The 18944-nt window shown below is 40.5% G+C and overlaps 1 protein-coding gene across 2 annotated transcripts in view; it reads right to left on the bottom strand.

Annotated features, from left to right (window-relative positions):
• LOC103051252 (cullin-associated NEDD8-dissociated protein 1-like) overlaps window positions 1-18905 on the bottom strand; it is a 28221-nt gene extending 9316 nt beyond the window's left edge. Inside the window, exons 1-9 of one of the 2 annotated variants that reach the window (XM_088134301.1) lie at window positions 18779-18905; window positions 16593-16772; window positions 13263-13406; window positions 10863-11017; window positions 7068-7191; window positions 4784-5040; window positions 3717-3822; window positions 2439-2587; window positions 825-1117 (exon numbers count right to left, since the gene is read on the bottom strand). In XM_088134301.1, the coding sequence (XP_087990427.1) occupies window positions 825-1117; window positions 2439-2587; window positions 3717-3822; window positions 4784-5040; window positions 7068-7191; window positions 10863-11017; window positions 13263-13406; window positions 16593-16660 (1296 nt within the window). In that variant the 5' untranslated portion in view covers window positions 16661-16772; window positions 18779-18905. Of the gene's footprint in view, window positions 1-824; window positions 1118-2438; window positions 2588-3716; window positions 3823-4783; window positions 5041-7067; window positions 7192-10862; window positions 11018-13262; window positions 13407-16592; window positions 16773-18562; window positions 18750-18778 lie in introns of those variants that run through there. The other variant, XM_025163437.2, reaches the window with a different exon arrangement.
• Window positions 18906-18944: the final 39 nt, after the last annotated feature.

Raw genomic sequence — 18944 nt, forward strand, 5'->3', positions numbered from 1 at the left:
AAAATAAAAATGGGGGGAGGTTGCAAGCCAGAAAGTTTTTTGTCTTGGCAGCTGTGTCTGTCCATTCCCCCACCCCACTCCCCAAATAGTAAGATAATCTGGGACAATACAGAGCATTCTACAGAGGTGACAAGAAGCAGTTTTCCTGCTTCTTTCAGCGCTGAGTGTTTCACTACTGACTGAAGAACTCTCCTTAATATGGCAGTCATTTTGCAAGATCATTTCCCGCTCCTTTTTAAAGGGCAGTAGAGCCAGAAACAGTAATTCGAGGTTAGGACAAGAAGATGTGGACCAACCATTTTTGTGATGGAATGCAGCAGAGAAGGAGAGAGCACAATCCAGGAGGGAAGAGGGGGAGACAAGAGGCAGCACAGCCCGGAGCAGGAGCGTGGGAAGAGGAAGAGACTTAGGAGAGCCACTCCCTAGATTCTCCCAGGGTATATCCACTAGGTTAGAGTAGTACAGTTTTAGTCTGGCAAGATTCTGGCTATATGGTGTAAGCAATAAAAGAACTGAACTTGGTTGGATTGTTTCCTTGTTGTTCTTGGGCTGGGCCTGACAATCTTGCAGGTCAGGCATACCTTCTTAGTCCTATCTGCTAGGTACAGCCATCTCTTCAGAACACCAAATAGGACAAGGGGCAGCAACCTTTTCAAGTAGTGCATAATACTGAGTCCACCAAAGAACAGTTAAAATGATCAAAATCTCACGAGACATCATGACAGAGCCCAGATATCTTACAGATTAACTCCATTTTGAGCAGTTGAAACAATACTATGAAACAGCAGTGGCACCTTTATCATGCAAAACAGTGGTCAACTCACCTGGTTCTGAAGCATGGTGAGAGGTATATCCTCTTTGCCTGCTTCATCCGAAGCTTGCAGCCAGCTCTGAATGGGCAGAGTTTGCTTCAGCAAAGATATATAGGCTGAGAAGATGTCCGCCTTAACATTCTCTTCTCTTTCCTTGAACCTGCTTATTAAAGCTGGTGAGAGTGTTTTGTAGAAATCCTGCAGAAGGTCATGTCTGGTGCTGACAATGGCCTCAAGGCACTTTGCAGCAGACCTACGAACTTTCCAGCTGATGTCATCATCATCACTGTACTCATCATCACTTTCTGAGGAGGAAGAGACAAATACAAAGGGGAGAAAAGGAGAATTGTTGTAGACAGACAGACAGAGCTCATTGTTTTCTTTCAAAAGAAAACTCTACAGTGGCTATTTTGCAAGTCGACTATGTGGTCAAATTCTCACATAACACTGCCATAGCCCTCATGCAGCTATCCTCCAAAGCCTTGCATATGATGCAAAGCCATATTAACTATATTTATTAATTAACTTTATCTATTAATTTAATAGTCCTTATAACCTGCCCAAATTATGGAGGACTGTGGACAGCATTAAATGACAAAAACAAAGAGAACTCACATACCACTAAAACATTATCAAAAGCAAAAACAAACTTAAGATAGTTGCTCTACAACTAGTCAACTGGGGCCAAAGGCTTGCTGAAATAGAAACACTTTGTTTCTGAAACATTAGCAAAGTGGGGGCCATAAGTACTTCTGGTGTGATAGGATTCCATAGAGGGGAGCTATGACAGCAATTTTAATTAAATGGAAATTAATTCCAACTTGGTTTTGTCCTGGGTTCCTTTAATTTTGCGGGTGGGGCTCAGATCTCCTCCTGGCTTGCAAGTCCAATGTCAAATGCAGCCCTTGGCTCACGTGAGAGTTGCATTTTCACCTTAGAAATGACAAGAACAAAGGATGGGGAGCCATGCTGACATATTTCAGTTTACAAATTTAAAGTGGGGAGTGGGAAGAGGAAATTGCCCCACGTTTTCCTTAAGTTGCACAGACCAGTTGGTAATAACATCTACTACAGGAGGGGTGGGGAGTGGCTGACAGTTGGTCTACACCAGGACAGTGGAAAAGGGCTTCTTGCCTTTCCTTTTTCACATGCAAGTAACAATAGCCAGGAAAGCCTCAGGTCTGGGAGAGAGGAAGTGGGCAGTAGAGGCTGATCCTAGTTAAGTCAGGTCACAGTGCTTTTCCTATTTAAGTAAGATTTATAGCAGAGAATAATAATATGACAACCATGAACAGTACCCTCAGAACCCTTTTTTTTTTTAATTGGATAGAAACCTGAGATCACACAGCAGTGGCCACTGCCTAAAAAAACTGCCAACTTTTATCACATACCGTTACCAGATCATTTAAAGCCAGCATTTAGATGTATCAAAGTTCTATCTGAACATCTTTTTGAGATTTTCACTAATTGTTTTACAGCAGGGATATCTGTATAATTTACATGCTCTTCTGACCCCAGAAATATTGGTTCAGGAAAGAAGCAGAATGGTTTGAAAGAACTGCCTGAACTGGTGGCAGAGAAGACCCAGCTTTACTGAATAGCATCATAATCCTAATTGCGCAATACCTTGTTCCTCATCCTCTCCATTTTCAGTTTCCATCATTTCTTCTTCATCTTCCTCTTCATTATCATAGTTGTAATTTGGATCATATGTTATGTACTTGAGGCACAATCCCGTCACACTGGGAAGATGAGGGCCAATTTCTTTTGGACACCTTTAGAAACAGCAAGATAACCATTTTATTTATTTATTTATTTATTTATATTTCAAATTTAGATACCGCCTATCTCACAAAAAAGCGACTCTGTCAATCCTGTTTTCCAAACAATTAATTGACAATTCATCTCTAGAGATAATCCCTGGGTTCAGCACACACCGATATATCAGCCTCAAGATTTCGTATGCTACCCAAAGCTTTAATTGTGTTGTAGTGAGTGTTTACAAGTATGGAGTCCTAAATACACACATAACCATCACCATGTAATCTTTCATTTATTTCTGTTAAAGCTCCTTGTCAAAGTTTATTTTAAAAACTATACAGGCAATCTGGATAATTCTACTGAAATACATCTGAAGCCTGGGGTTCCCATAAGATCATGGTCCAGGCCAGATTCAGGACAACAGCCCAGAAGTAGCTAATGTAATCATATTGCTCTTCCTTGCAACAGCTATGTTTCATTCCCCATTACTCAATTCACACTTATTCATCCTGTCTAACAGAAATACTTCCTTCCTTTATTTATTATCACCCTTTAAAAAAAAAAAATCCTATTTTAAAAAGTCACAATCTCAAGAATCCCAGTTGCAGCAAATGGTAATGATAATTTCAGTGCTCCAGAGCCACTAGATGAGACTTCTGTATCAGGATGTACAGCAATCCAGATTTGGAAGGATAGAAGGATATGGAGCATGCTGGGCTACATGTGTGTTGCATCTACTGGTAACTCCATAAACCTACTGCATACTTTCCTGGGTTTGTACAGTTGCTCCCATATAACCCTATGAAAAGGTACAGCTGACTTAAAGAAAGCATTAAGAGATGCACAGATTTGCCCAGGCCCTCTAAATCCCCCTTGAATCCTTCTAATCCTTACAGGTCCTTGCTTAGAGATAAGTCACTCTTCTAGCAGATGCAGGTCTATCACCCAAGGAAACCACGACACCTATAGAAAAAGCTGTACTTTTCTAGTAACTATGATCAAGCACAGATAGTTGGAGCAGATAACTCTGATTTCTGTTGCAGGCAACAGGCGACAAGAAAATAGATTCCCTTCCAAAAGTTAGAACAAAAGAACATGAGAGCCAAGTCTACTGCATATAACACTGGAGTAAAAGGTACAAACCTTCTTACAAAAGACTCAAAGGCCTGGAAGCAGTACTCCCTCAGCTCATCATCCTCTACATTGCAATACTGAATTATTAATGGGATCATCTTCTCTAGGTAGTCCCCTAAAAGACAGGGACAGAGTAAGCCATCCACAAAATACTTTCCCAGGTCCACTGAACAACCAGGGTCTACTGAGAACATAGCACTTTTGAAGTGAGGTGGGGATGGACCCAACTGTCCCACAGGAAAGAGATCACAAGGAGCACCACAGAAGAGCAGAATATCTGCTCAGGTTCTGTTTTGTTAAAGAGACGTCCTTCCCGCTTAGAGGTGCTTGATGGACTTAGTTAATATACTTGTGTTTTAGTCGGAACACGGAGGTTGTGGCATAGCAAATCCACCACAATGTTTTTCTATTCCTTTACAAAGCAGGACTGGAAGGAACATCTGGCATATCAAAAATATCATAATATGACTTAATTTCTCTGATATGAAAGCCCATATCCACATCCAAGTGTGCAGCCAGGATTTGTGTCTTGGATGGTAAAAGCTCAAGACCCAAGATACCCAAGACAATAGCGTCAATAGCAGAGAAAGAAGACTTTTAGTTCCACCTGAAATCACCCATTGATGTTCTTAAGCCCTACCATTTTCCATATGAAGATTTTCCCTATCACCCACGGTTGGGTTCACTGCCTCAAGCCATCTGGATGGATCTATTCTGCAGATACCTTTGGTAGGGAATACCTTCTTCACTTCTATTCTTAGCTTCTGGCCTATTAGAATAAGTATTATATTGGTTATGTAAGGGGTCCATCTATGGAGAATTATTTTAGGCCACAATTCTGGGCATTCTTATCTTTGGCCCTCATTGAGACCCACCAGTTACATAAAAAGTTCTTAAGGTATCCAACTACGCTTACTCTCTAAGGAACTCCAAAGATTTTCTACAACAGTAGAAATTCAAAGCAAAACAGGCATTAAGGACAGAATAAGGTAAACACCTCACTAAAAATACAAGGCAGTGGTGGTAATAGCTGTCACAGGTCAAAACAAGACAAAAATCCAAATCACAAGACTTACCTATGCGGTGTCCGGCCTGCTTGCTGATACCAGCAATACACTGGATATATGTTCTTGTACTAGAAGTGGAATTATTCCTCTTCAGCTCTGACAAGAGATGTTCCATAAGCTCTGCAAAGATGTTCCCGTTGCATGTCAAGACCAGGTGGCCTAGAGCAATGATGGCCCTCTTCCGTACAGCCAACCTGGGACTGATGAGCTGAGGAAGGAGGCAGTTCAGGATGGAGGAATGGAAGGAATACAGAGTTCCTCCTAACCTGAAACCATAGACAAAACTTACATCAACCAAACATTCTCCAAACAGAGATGGACTTAACTGTTAATCTCCTGAAGAAAACCATTTCAATACACTTCTTCACTTCTCTCCCATGGTTAAAACAAGCGAAAACATATTCTGTTGTTTGCAAGAATAAGCTTTTCAGACCATAAGGGATATATATGAGAGAGAGGATGCTGCAAAAAATAATATATTTGTACAGCACAGTATAATCCAGATAAACAAAAGCTACAGTTTATATTAATGCTGTTTTCCCAACAGTCCCTTTAAGGGCTCAGGAGGTTAATAAAAACACATCCTTACTGCACATGAGTCCCACATCTAATATATCCAACTACAAGGAGACATTAGGAACTCAATACATTTTGTAATGCAAAAAGAGGAATCTGAAGTATGATTTTCCCTCATCGATATGCAGTTCTCTATTCAGTGCAAGCAAAGCTTCACTTGCAAATCTAAACAAGCTGCTTAGAAAATATCTAAAAATATTTACACACCAAATATCAAGGCATGTGTTTCTAATTGCATGTTTGACACTATGCTGTCAATCAACATGTTCAACTATAATCTAATGTTTCGAAATGGACAGGAGTAAGGCTGACTGAATTAATGACACTTATTTTTCAGAAGTTGAACCCAGAATTGTGAAATGTTCATAAAGCAACCTTCCCCAACTTAATGACCTCCAGAGGAGTTAGATTTTCCCTCTTAGAATTACGGCTCTTGGCCACACTGACAAGGCCACTTCTACCCAACCAGAATAACCTAGCAGCATTCAGCAGCTATTGCCTACAAGTGGCATTCACTGTCACTGTCACTGTCTTTCTTTTCTTTTTTTTCTTTTTGGTCTCTCAAGTCAGGGCTATAAGCAAGGCCGAAAGAAGAAAGATGCCTTCCCTTATCCCGTCACTGAAAAGGTCCCAGGGCCATTTAAGACCTCTAACTCATAGTTACAGTGACCATATGTTCTTTATTATAAAAGACAGCCCTTTATTTCAGAAAGCTGTCCTTTAGATTTATTTAATTATTTATTTTCTTGGTTTTGCTCTTGAATTTCCTTTATAAAGCAAAGTTATAAACAAACAATTTTTTTTATCCTTATGAACCTCTTTCAGATTTGCCCCTTTTTCAGGCTTGTCCTTTATTTTTTCCAAGAAAATATGGTCACTGTACTGATAATTAATCTGCACAGGCCTAAATCTTCTGAGGAAAGTGACCAGACCACAACTTTCCCAAACATAAACCGGCACCAAAATGCCTGTTTAAATGAGTATTTAGTTTAATTACAGACACAAAGCAGCAAGGAGAACCATGGATTACAGGAAAAGGATTACGATTCAAGAGCAAGTGTAAGTAAAGGCACAATAGGTAGGCTCATCAAAAATGGAGACTGACCTTCACTTTAAAGAAAGGGGAAAGATTGTGGCCTATCTAAAATAAAATAAAAACCTCTAACATACTCTCTCTGATTACTTACTGCTTCTTAGAGTTTACTTCCTGAACCCTGGAAGGATCCACTTGATAAGGCAGAGCAGCTCAAATTCTCCTCTTCCCCTTCTGTCAGATGCTGCTCTCTCAGGATGAATCTAAGAACAAAAGCCTCCAACAAACTCCTGGCTGTGTAATCTCAAAGGAGCAGTGATGGGGAAAGCTATGTTGGCTCAAAGATTTAGCTGCTTGGCTCTCCTGGGCTCTTTGAATTAGAAGCAAAAGGGATAAATTTAAGTCATTTCTGTGTGCTGCGTTCTGGGAGTTCAGGGATCCTTGGGAGTCTGCCTTGCTGTTAAAGCCCACTTTATCTAAAGCAGTGTTTCTCAGCCTCAGCAACTTTAAGATATGTGGACTTCAACTCCCAGAATTGCTGGCTGGGGAATTCTGGGAGTTGAAATCCACACATCTTAAAGTTGCTGAGGTTGAAAAACACTGATCTAAAGAGCACCACCAGGGAAGATCACTTCAAAGCTTTTTTAAGCAACATTGTTTGAAAACAAATCTTTTTTTCTGTACCTGCTCAAAATGTCTGACAAAATGTCAAGGGCCTCAAGTTGTACTGACACATCTTCTTGCTTTCCAATAGCTCCAGTCAACTGAGCTGTGATTTTTTTGCAAACATTGGCTGTCATGGTGGAACCTGTCAAGATAGGAATTTGGAGAGAAAAAAGAGTGGAAGTTTTAACAAAATCATTCCTGCTTGCAGTGCTTTAATCAAGATCAAGCAAATTTAACTAACAATCGTTCAAGTCATAGACTGTTCACAGCCAACAGGGATGATCATATTGTATCGGTCTTCCTCAAAATGATACCATCCAGGTGGGCTAGGATTACAGTTCCCAAATTCCTCAGTAAATACAACCAAGAGCCTTGCTGCTTAGGAACTAAGGAAGTTCAGTTCTAAAGTACATGGAAGGAATCAGACTGAAGAAGGCAGCGTAACATGCAATTATCACATGGTGTGGAGTTCTCTAAAACTACAGAGAAAGGTTTGCCAGACTTGTTAGACAAGATTTCAGTAATCCAAACATTAGTATTAATGTATATTGCATAGATTTGACTCCAGGGCTCCCAACATTTTAGGGCTGGTGGGCATATTTGGAGTTTTGAATACATGGTGTCAGTATTCTCATAAAAGGCCTGCACAAAATAGATGCCAATGGGACATAGCCAGTTACAAAATGTAGATGGACCAAATGCTACAATATTACTGATTCATGCTTCAAATAATCCCACTTTCCCCCAGGAAGCTTCTTTCTATTCCTGCCCTCTCTGTTCTTTTTAAGGGCAGGTAGGCACGATTCTAAAAAGCCCTGAACTGCAGCCAATCATCATTTTGTTTTGAGAAAAATTATAAGATCCACATGAATCTCAAGGAAATTTTTGGAGCTGATGATGCTATCAGAGGCTAATGCATTTCTTTGCAGCATCACACCTTCCCATTTTCTGAACACATAGAAAGTCAGGTGAAATGCCAAAGATGTCTGTAGGCACAGTGGCACTCAGGGTATCATGTTGAGGACCCAGGTTCTGGTCTTTCTTCCTCCCTGAAACCTATCTAAACTTTCTGCCATTGCCTCCCATGCTACCTTTTATAAATGAGTTATATAGTCCTTAAAATAAAGACCCCTTAGACTTGATAACTAGTGTTTTTAGGAAACATCCATCTTGCAATCTTGGCAACAATACAAAAGCACCTACTTAGCTTTTTTTGAGATTATCCAAGGTTAGCTAGGACCTGTTACCTGCTGTGACATTAATTATAAACTTTTAATTATTATTTTAATTGGCCTAATAAAGTAAAGACCCAGCACATTTTGATAATGGTCACCCTATCTCCAATCTTCCAGTTTTGGGGAAGGTGGTAAAGATGGTAGGACAACAGTTCCAAAACCTCTGGAAAAGCAGTTAATCTGGACCCTTGGCAATCAGGATTTGGGCATGAGCATGGGATAGAAACTGCATTGGTCGCAATAATGGATGATTTATGATGGGATTTGGATGAGGGGAGTGTGATGAATCCTGCTCTTGCTGGATTGTTCAGAAACCTTTAGTACCATCAATCTGAGTCACCTACAAGATGTGAGAGTGGAGAGCACTATGCTATGGTGGTTCTTCCTGCATGGGCAGTTCCAGTTTGTGGTTATAGCAGAAAAGAGACTGAACCATCAAGCAATCCAGCCCATTGAGGGAGGTCACCTATTTGCACAGGTTGAGGTATCATCAATATGCAAGTGATGTCTAGCTATATATCTCTACACTGAGCTGAGTTGGATATGCAGCTGAAGTCCTGACTCAGTGTTTGGAGCCTGTCAGGCTCTAGGTGGGAAAAAAACCAGGCTCAGACTCAACCCAAGAAGCCAGCCAATTCCAACTCTGTACCAACCTTAACCCTGGATGGGGTAGTTCTTTCCCCTGAAAGAACAAGTTCACAATCTTGGAGTCTTCTTGGATTCATGGCTCCAGCTTAAAGAACACGTGGAGGCCATGGCCAGAAAGATTTTTGCCCAGCTGCAGCTGGTGCACCAGCTGCAAACCTTCCTGAAACAGGGGGCACTGCAGTATAGCCTCTCGTGCCCTTGTCACCTGTTAATTAGATTACTATAATTCTATAATATGGGACTGCCTTTGAACACCACCTGGAAACGTCAACTTGTTTAAAGTGCAGCTGCCCACCTGATAACAGATCAGAGCCATTATTGCTACGTTCTATCTCTGTTTTGGGAGATGCATTTGTTACTGGTTGGTTTCCAAATACAATTCAAGGTCCTTGATATCACCTATAGAGCCCTATATGGCTTGGAACCTGGATATCTTTGAAACTACCCGTTCTAGGTAGAATGCACCCACACAAACAGAAGGTATCTAATGAGGTTTCCTCCTACTAATCCCACTGGAGGTGCCTGAAAGTTGGCATTCTCTATGGGGGCTCCCCTCCTATGGAACAATTTCTCCCTGAGGCAAGGGTGACCCCTTCCCTCATTATTTTCCAAAATATTGTCAAAACCTGGTTATTTTATAAGGCCCTTAGAGACTAGTTGCAGTGATCTGCTGCCTGAATGTGATAACAAGCAGAAATGCTGTATTGGAAGTTGACATTTAACCTATTATTGTAAGTTGTAATTGCTATTATTGTATATTGCATGTATTGTTGACCGTATGCCCCTTAGAATTGGTCAGATTGTTTATGCAGACCTTTTTGCCATTTCAAACAAATACATTATTACCTTTGTGAATTTGCAATTTTGGATATTTTACCCATGATTACCAGAGCTAGTTACTTTCTTAGCATGACTCATGTCAAAGTTAAACAAAAAATAACAGCAACTTAAAGAAAAACTTCTGATCTGATGATTTGATCTGATGAATTTGGTAGACTTTGGTTCCAATGTTCATCAAATGAAAAGCTAACTCAATATGAAGTACATTTGTGGAAGAACTACCTAAGAATGACTAGGTTAGTGTTGTCCAAACTTGGCCACTTTAAGATGAGTGGACTTCAACTCCCAGAATTCTGGGAGTTGAAGTCCACTCATCTTAAAGTGGCCAAGTTTGGACAACATTGGACTAGGTGAAGGAGGCATTGAAGCAAACTTCTCTGCGTGTTTGCTTAGAAAAAGCGATCCAAATGGTGCCCTCACCAAGGTGCCCTCAGTCATATGATCACAACTCACACACAAAAACAGATTATTATCTAGAATGCTCCCATCACTAATAAAATATCTTCTATGTCTGTGATGAGAAAGGAGGGACCTTTTATCAGGGATGCACATGTAGCATTCCTTCCATCACAATGTGAAACAGATTATTCATATTGTCAAGACCACTGCATGCATATATATGTTGACAGGGCACTGTACTGATAAAAGCGACTTCAACCAGACAGTGGCCATCCCATTAAATCTACATTTGCATCTGCCTAGATAAATCACTAGAACATTACTTGTGCCATTTATAAATCATTTCACCATGACATTCTCTTCAGAACAAGGTCAGAATTTATTTGCAGAATGTGAATTTCATTTCATTTAGACTGCTTCCTGTCTTACATTTCTAATGAAATTAGCTGTAATTCTCAACATGAAACTCAACTCATTTGTCTGATCTTTAAAAAAAAAAAGCCCTCTACAGTCCAGACATTTTTTAATAATCAACAGCATTTGGAAAACAAATCCCACAAAACAAGCCCCGCCCAACACAGGCTTCCCAATCACATTTGGAGGCTGGCAGGCAGAATCGTTCAATCACGTACAGACTGGCCGCAAAGGAAGAATCAGCCCCATAGTTTCAACAGAGGGTCAAGGCTTTTACCTGTAGATGGGGGAGGCAACTCAGAAATGACCGTCTTCAACCCAATGCTAGAAATGTCCCGAAGCTGTTCCTTATCTGACAGCATGTTTGTACACAGCGTATCAACAATAGTTTCCACCTGATATTCTTTCACTTTGCTCACCAAAGGACCCAAACTGGAGAGAGAGAGAGAAATCCCATATAAAAGCAAAAAAGGCCCTCCTCAGAGAAACCCTCCCATTAAAAGTCAGGAGTTGTGAGGAAATACAAACCAACCTGCCCCTTCCTGTCTTGCACAGATGGCTCTCAGCTGACACATATCCTTCGTAATACAAGAATGGAAAGTAATGATCAAGGGAAAGGAGTACAGAACCATGTCCTGGTGCTTTATTTATTTTATTTATTTAAGCAATTTATATGGCCACCCAACTTACAGTGACTCCAGGTGGCTTACAGGAATAAAAATCCCAAATACAAAGCCCACTACCCCCACGCGACAACAACACATTTACACTAGCCATTTGATGGGTTCCGTATCAAGTTGGGATCCCCAGGCCTGCTGGCATAACCATGTCTTCAGGGCCTTGCAGAAGAGCATCAAGGTGGGTGCCAGTCTTATCTCTGTGGGGATGATGTTCCACAAGGAGGGAGCCACCATGGAGAAAGCCCTTCTTCTCAGTCCCACTAGATGGACCTCCTTAATAGGGGGGACCTGTAATATACCCTTTCTCCCCAATCTGGTGGGGTAGCCAGATGTAACTGGTAAGAGGCAGTCCTCCTAATAACCTGGCATCAAGCCATGTAGGGCTTTAAAGGTGATAACCAGCACCTTGAATTGGACCCGGAAGCAAATTGGTAGCCAATGCAGCTCCCAAAAGAGAGGTGGCGTATGCAAATCTAGACTTGTACAAAACTATGCAGGCCACCACATTCTGAACCAACTAAAGCTTCCAGATACTTATCCTTTGCTATGGAAGCCCACACCATTGGAAAGGTTTTAACACTGAAGCTGATCTCTTAAAAATATATCCTTCTCTCTTGGCATTTCAAGCAGGTCTCTGCTGTCTTTAAGGGCCAAGATGAAAGATTCTCTGCCACGCCAATCATGCCTACCCATACATAACAGTGCTTCTCCAATAACTTGAACCCTTTCTTCCCAGATATGAGTCTGTTGGCTAGTCAGCAGCAAAGTCACAAAACAGAAATTAAACTTGCACAGTATGAAATTGAAGTTCTTATGGAAGGAGACAGAAGACACGTATTTAGAAATCCTTTCAAAACAACTTCTTCATATCTTAGGCTTTCTATTTCAGATCCTAACCATGGGCACACAACCTTTGTCCAAAAACAAGCTTATCTCAACATTTTTATTAAGGATCTTTCCCCATTGGTGAAAGCAATGAAAGCAGAAAATTATACCATCCTAACATTCATTTATTGTTCTCATTTCCAAAGATTTTCCTGCATCTATCACTGTGTTTTGGTTTGTTCCTAAAAAGTGGGCATCTGGATTTTTCATGTGCAAGGTGTGTTATACAAAGTGACTGATCACTATGGCTTTGCTGCCCTCCCCTTTCCAAATGTCAACTAACTGCAGCAAACCATTTGCCAATCATGATAGCGATGCAAGGATAGGGACAGGAGCTGGGAAGATGGCAAGTTTTGCCCAATGGCTCAAATCATCTCTCCTCTTTTGCAATGTGCAGCAAAGCAGAAAATAGCAGGTCTACTCATCAATTCTGCAGATCTGCTAAGCAGCTGTCTAGCATTCTTGGGGAGGGGGCAAGTTTTGAAACCTGCTAGTTCTATGCTCTCCTGCTTTCCACTAGGAAAGCATAGGTTTAGTACTCTTTCAAAATTCCACCCCTTTGTAAGCCCACCACATACTGAACAAACCTGTAGAGATAGTCTTTTGAAGGACTGAACAGATGTGTCTGTTGGATCCATTGCTTTTGCCAAAATGACAAAAATAATTGTTCCTCACAAGTTCCACACCCTTGACTACCTCTGTAGCCCTCCTCTGGACTTGTTCCAAGTAAATTATTTATTATTATTATAACTTTATTATTGCCACCCCATTCCAGTAGACTCTGGGTGGCTTTCAAATACAAAAACAATACCACCACCACAGGCAGGTTAGACTTACACAATCATAACAGTAACAAACTAGACCAGGGGCCCCACAAATACATTCACCCCAGGCCTGAATCCAAAGCCAGGTCTTAAGGCCTTTCAGAACCCTAGGAGAGAGGGTGTTGTTTATATCTTGGGGGGGGGGGATGCTGTTCCAAAGAGCAGGGGCCATGGCAGAGATTCATCACTATCTTTTCTTGAACTGCCCAGAATTGGGCACAGTATTTCAACTGGGGTCCAACCAGAGCAGTGTAGAGTTCTGTTACAGCTAATGTAAAAAGATCTTACCATTTGACAGCCAGGTTTTGCACTTCTCCATTTTTATCCTCAAGTAATTTTAAGAGCATTTTCACAACTTTTTTTTCACTGTCTTCATCTAGCTTTATGGAATCTTTCTGCAGTTCCATCATCAAGTCATTGGTAGCCATAAATCTGGAAGGATGAATATCAGTAATAAGTTGGCCAGTGGGGAGTCATAAATCCATGTTCTGTGGTAGAAAGCAAGATCAACATCCATCGACCCAAAGTATAAGTAAAACTAACTCTTCACTAGGAGTAATGAATAATTTGACAGTTAAATGTGGAATAAGAATCTTCCTAACTAGAAGTAATACAACACAGAAATATTAAAACATTTGAAGAGTCACTCAATTTTTACTTGTTCCAGGAACTCCTTGTTTTTCAAAGGCCCTGTAAGTCATCTGACTTGAAGGTGAAGAATATATTTCATTCCCAGAAATGCATAGCCAGGAAGATTGTTAGCCGTTATCCAGAGAAGTGCTTCATTCATTATGCAGCTGGGGGTGAGGAAAGTTTTCACCATGCTAAGCAGGTATGGCCCACATCCCCAAATCTGTGTTTGTGCTTGGTAGATTCCCATAACCATTTTCTGCACGTCACATTCTTGACTTAACCATTGACAACAGCAAACACCAATGAAACAACCAACATTCTTGGTCTGTGGCATCCAATCCCAGAAATCTTTATTACGCTGTTTCTAAGCCTACCTTTTGAGAGTAAATTCAAAGCAGAAACACATTTATATACATCCTCAGAATTTAAAACTGTCATCCCTCTAAACGATCCTTCTCTACCTCGCTGCCCTTACAGATAAGTTGGACCCAAACTCCCAACTTTTTCAGCCTGCATGGTCATTAACTATATTAGCTGGGCATGAGAGAAACTGTAGTTCAACAATTCTGGAAGGATGGGGATCAGTAGCCTAGATTTAACTCTACTGACCCCAAAATATTTTCCTAGGAACACATTTCAGAGACAACTGTAGAGACTGCAGATTTCAAGACTCCGCAACTGCTACCCCAAAACTGTTAGTACAATTGTCATGCACTTAAAAGGCAAAATTTAACACAGATCTCTCTTGTCTTGGATCTCACCAGCATAAGACTGGGGCAGAGCTAGCCATTGATACTTGGCAAACTTGGATATGTCAGGGATCAGCCTTGAGCACTGGGATAAGATTCTCTACATGTCTGGAATGGGGAAAAGTCCTTCAGACTCCAGTAAGAATTTGCATTGTAAAAACAGAATCATGACGCACAGGAGTAGGGACAGACACACCAAACTTTTATAACTGTATCTTTGCCTACCACATTCCCTGGGTTCAACATATCCCTAGGCCATAATGTGATTTCCTTAGTTTTAACTCAGTGTGATGTGTGAAATCAACCATTATGGTTTGTAAATCATGATTTATACCTTAATATAAATTATGTGTATAAATGAGGTAACTATGGCTTATTCAGTAATCCATGGTTATGTTTTTAACCAACATAATATAGCATTATCTATGAAGTCAGACACTAATTAAGGACTTGTAATGAAGTAGATCATCCTCAGGCTAGTAATCATAAGCCACATCTGGCTTGTGAATTCCCAATATTTGATCTGTGCCATTATGATCCATGCTGATCCCTAAAGAATACCAAACTCTAATGTGGTTTCTTTGCTTTCAGTTTAGTATGATCTATGAGCCTACATTAATCAAGACTTACCTTACCTTTATGGCTTAATCAATAAAATATGGTTAAAATCCTGTCTTACTATAAGCCAAACTTGTAAGTAAACTTTTTACTTAGTTTCTTTTTCTATTGCCTTCTCTTATACCATATACTTAAAACAATATTCAGAAAATAAGGGATAGTTACTAAGCATCTTATCAGTGACATATTCTTAGAGATTTTATAAAGACTGATCCATAAAATAAGGACATTTTAAAAAATATGAGACATATTTGTAAAAAATTAAAAATAAAATAGATGCTCCTGAGTTTTTGTCACATGCTTTAAATTAGATCATTACAGAAGATTAACAATAACTTATTGCAACTGCATTTACTGCCCATTCAAAGCAATCATATCTGGTATGGGATATAAAAAAAAGTTCTGAGTTCACAGATATTATAAGAACCTAGGGACACATGTTTTAACTAGATCAGCAATATCTGCCTGATCTCATAATCTTTTGATCCGAGAGAGCTTTATATTCTCTGGTAAGAATTTGATTGTTTTTGCAGTGTCATAGAGATATGTCCATATTTCAGATAAAGGGCAAAAACAACACATTTGTGCCTATCAAGTTGGTGAGCTTGTTACAGTTCAGTCCACAAGCAGATTAAAACAGATTCAATGTGCTTAGATTTAAGCTAGTGTAAGCCATATATGCTGTGAAATCAAAAGGAGTTTCTTTTATTTAACATCTTGAAACAGTGAACTTTATCAGTTTCTGTACTATGGTTTAATTCAACCTTCTTCACTTCCTGCTGTCCAGATGTGTTGGGACTGCAATTCCCAGAATTCCTGGCTGCTAATTCTGGGATTTACACTCCCCACCCCCAACATCTGGAAGATAGTAGGTTGGGGAACATTCAATTGTTCCAAGTTTATCCACTTTAATATCTTTGACAGCACTATTTCACCTTCTTTAATTTCATCATTCAATAACCTCCAAATGTGCAACATATATCTAATTTATAGCTTACAGTTACTTATTTTGGAATAAATATTTCCAATTAAATCCAGCTTCTTTTAAAGAGGATTAAACTCCAACTTGAATTGTTCCAGCAATGCAGCAAAACAGTGCCTAGTGACCATTATTCTCTCTAGCTTTCCAGTTTATTAGCAGACATTACTTTTGTTTTTCTTTAAACAACCCAGTGAAGGTAACCAGTCAGTAACAGCTGATGGTTTTCTTTCCCCTGTGGTGTGTTTCTACTCCGTCTCAGAGGAGGGATATAAAAGGTTACCATAATGTTAGCCGCATGAGAAACTGCAGAACACAATCTTTTCCCTTCCTCCCTGTGTGGAAGCCTGCAGTAAATTTCCTGTCTGCCTTATCTATAAACACAACCTACAGCATTGCCCTGCCTCCTGTACACTATCAATTCTTAAGTATCTTTTTCATGATAAAGGTTTCCTTTTTTAGCTGCCATTATTAAAAATATCACCTCTTCCTCCATAACTGCCTCTCCCATCTCCCCTTTGAAAATACAGACACATGTGTGCAATTCACCGAACAGTTCACAAAAACAACACAAACCTCCAAACAGGGCATTGCAGCTCTCACACACAGCCCCCCCCTCCAAGAAACCCTGGATCCTACCTAAAATCTTTGTCAGTGGATGTCATCTTTTCCAGGAGGTTGGAGATATGATAGGATATGTTGGTCATCTTGAACAGCTGCTCTTGGAAGATGATCTCTTCTACACAACCTGCTTTAATATAGAGATTTCAAGAAAGAGTTCGTCGCTGCCCTAATCAGGGGGCACTGCCTGCTGGAAATCTGCATGGAGAATATGGCGACAGAAGGGACAGTGAGACTGGGGTAGTGTTTTTCCTCTCCCCCCACCCCTTGGTTAGAAGTCACTGGAAAAGCTAAGCCCCTGGACTGTTATCATAGGATATATATAGCCCATAGTTGGAGTTATAGCCGAGCTACGGGCACCCCCTACCGGCAGACATCTGCAGCCTCGCAAGTTTTCTGGGAGGGCAAAGTGGGGGAAAGGCAGCAGCAGCTGCTTCTCTTCTCGCCCCATCCCAGCGGCTATTTGGCCAGTGCTGCAGCAGAACTGCAGGTGTTTGCTGGCACGCTGCAATCAAGTGGCAAATCATCCTGAAAGGAAAGAGAGACTAGCGATGAGTCACCTCTCTCTGGCCAGGGACAGCTGATTTCCACACTCCACATAGTGGAGGGTCAGTTACTTTGCCTTAAGTACAAAGTTCTCTCAAATTCTTCAACCCACCCCCCAAGTGTAAGAGCAGCTGTTCCTACTTATTGTTTGCAGTGTACTTTTTAATTCTGAAGAATGGCATACAAATTAATTTGAGGTCTATGCAGCATCATAAATCTAAAATATATGCTAGATAAACATGTATTCGTTTTTGAGAAAATGGGTTATTACAAAAGCTTGAACTTCCCATCCCCAGAACTGGATTTGATACAGTAAATTTGTTCTGGCTACTGAATGCTCTTCATAACATCTAAAACTGCTGTTAGGTCAGTTTGCTTTTACTCATCCCTTTACAGTATTATTTCCAATGAACAAGGTTAAAAGAATTCCCGCTGCTACATAATAGTTGTGTTCCATGTCACAATTATTCCTGGGTAACTGAACTATTTGCACAACACATTGAACCATCTAGGCTGGGTTCACACAACACGCTTGATTGAAATGTGGTTTATGTTTCCACATGTCACATGAATACAGCCAGTGAGTCTAGGGCAGATGCAGAACTACAGGGCAACTCAATGCACATCTACTGAAAAGCAAGTCTGCTTGAGTTCTGTTTAAAAGTACTGCTAGATGATGACACAAAATTGCAGCCAGTTTGATTTTTTAGCAATGACACACCCAAGCTCCCTGAAATCAATGTTAGATATTTCTAGAACTTTCTTAATTGGTGTCATGTGCTGTACATAATTCTTATACAGGAATGTTCCTTTCCAGCACTTTCAGGTCTTTTTCTCCCACTGCCATTTACAGCTACCAAATGGGAAATTTTTAATGATTGGCAACAATCAATACATTCAATGTAACAAGCATTAAGTAGCAGCTACAGATTACTAATTTATGACTAGATCCCTCTACATGCAAGAGTCAAGCCACTTTATTTAAAAAAAAAAGTATTTACAAACTCAGATTTCAATAGTCATTCTACCAAGCTCTGGCAAAGGGAGAGTAACAAAGCAGCGCTTCCATCCATGTGAGAGTTGGATCTATAATGGTTATATTAAAACCCTCCTCCACTCCAGACATGTTTTTGCTACACAGCTCACAGAATGAAATTATTTTTCAGCTTTTGTCCTCTTCCCAAATTCTTGATTGCATTGAAGGAAACTGGTAGTCAGTGTTGATGCCTGTCAACATGGTATAACCATAACACATTTTACTACAAATGCATAATCATTTTTAACGTTGGGGGGTGGGAAGCATTTTACTTGCAGTAAAAATACGATTTAGCCTGCTCAGCCTCTCAGCAGCCCTGTAAACTATCAACTTTTCGATACTACTATGCAATAGTGCATCTTTATCAATCTTGTAACCACCAGATGTGTCAGATTGTAACTCTCACCATTCCCAGCCACTGTAGCAACTGATGATCCAACATCATGGCACCAGGTTTGGGAACTCTGCTACCGAGGGCAGGAAAACAAATCTGATTTGTTTTCTGGCTGAGATTACAAACTGCACCAAGCCCTTGCTGGATAAGCCATAGCGATTTTTTCACACCACACATAAGCCACGATTTGCACCCGCTCAGCTCAAACCAAACAGGCTATCACTTAACCCTGTAAGTAAAATCAGTCTTCCCCCACTCCCAAAGCAGCGAGGGATAAAGACGTCAAGGTTACAAAGCGGAGGAGGCGGAGGCCCCGAAACCGGCAGCGCCCGGGAGAAGGAAGGAGGCGTCAACAGCAGGAGGAACGTTTGTGCGTCCCGCAGGAAGAGGGTTT

The sequence above is a fragment of the Python bivittatus genome, unplaced genomic scaffold, assembly GCF_059951505.1.
Source record: "Python bivittatus isolate LINGU-HERP-01145 unplaced genomic scaffold, Pbiv_v1 ctg000080_np1212, whole genome shotgun sequence".
Taxonomy (NCBI): domain Eukaryota; kingdom Metazoa; phylum Chordata; class Lepidosauria; order Squamata; family Pythonidae; genus Python; species Python bivittatus.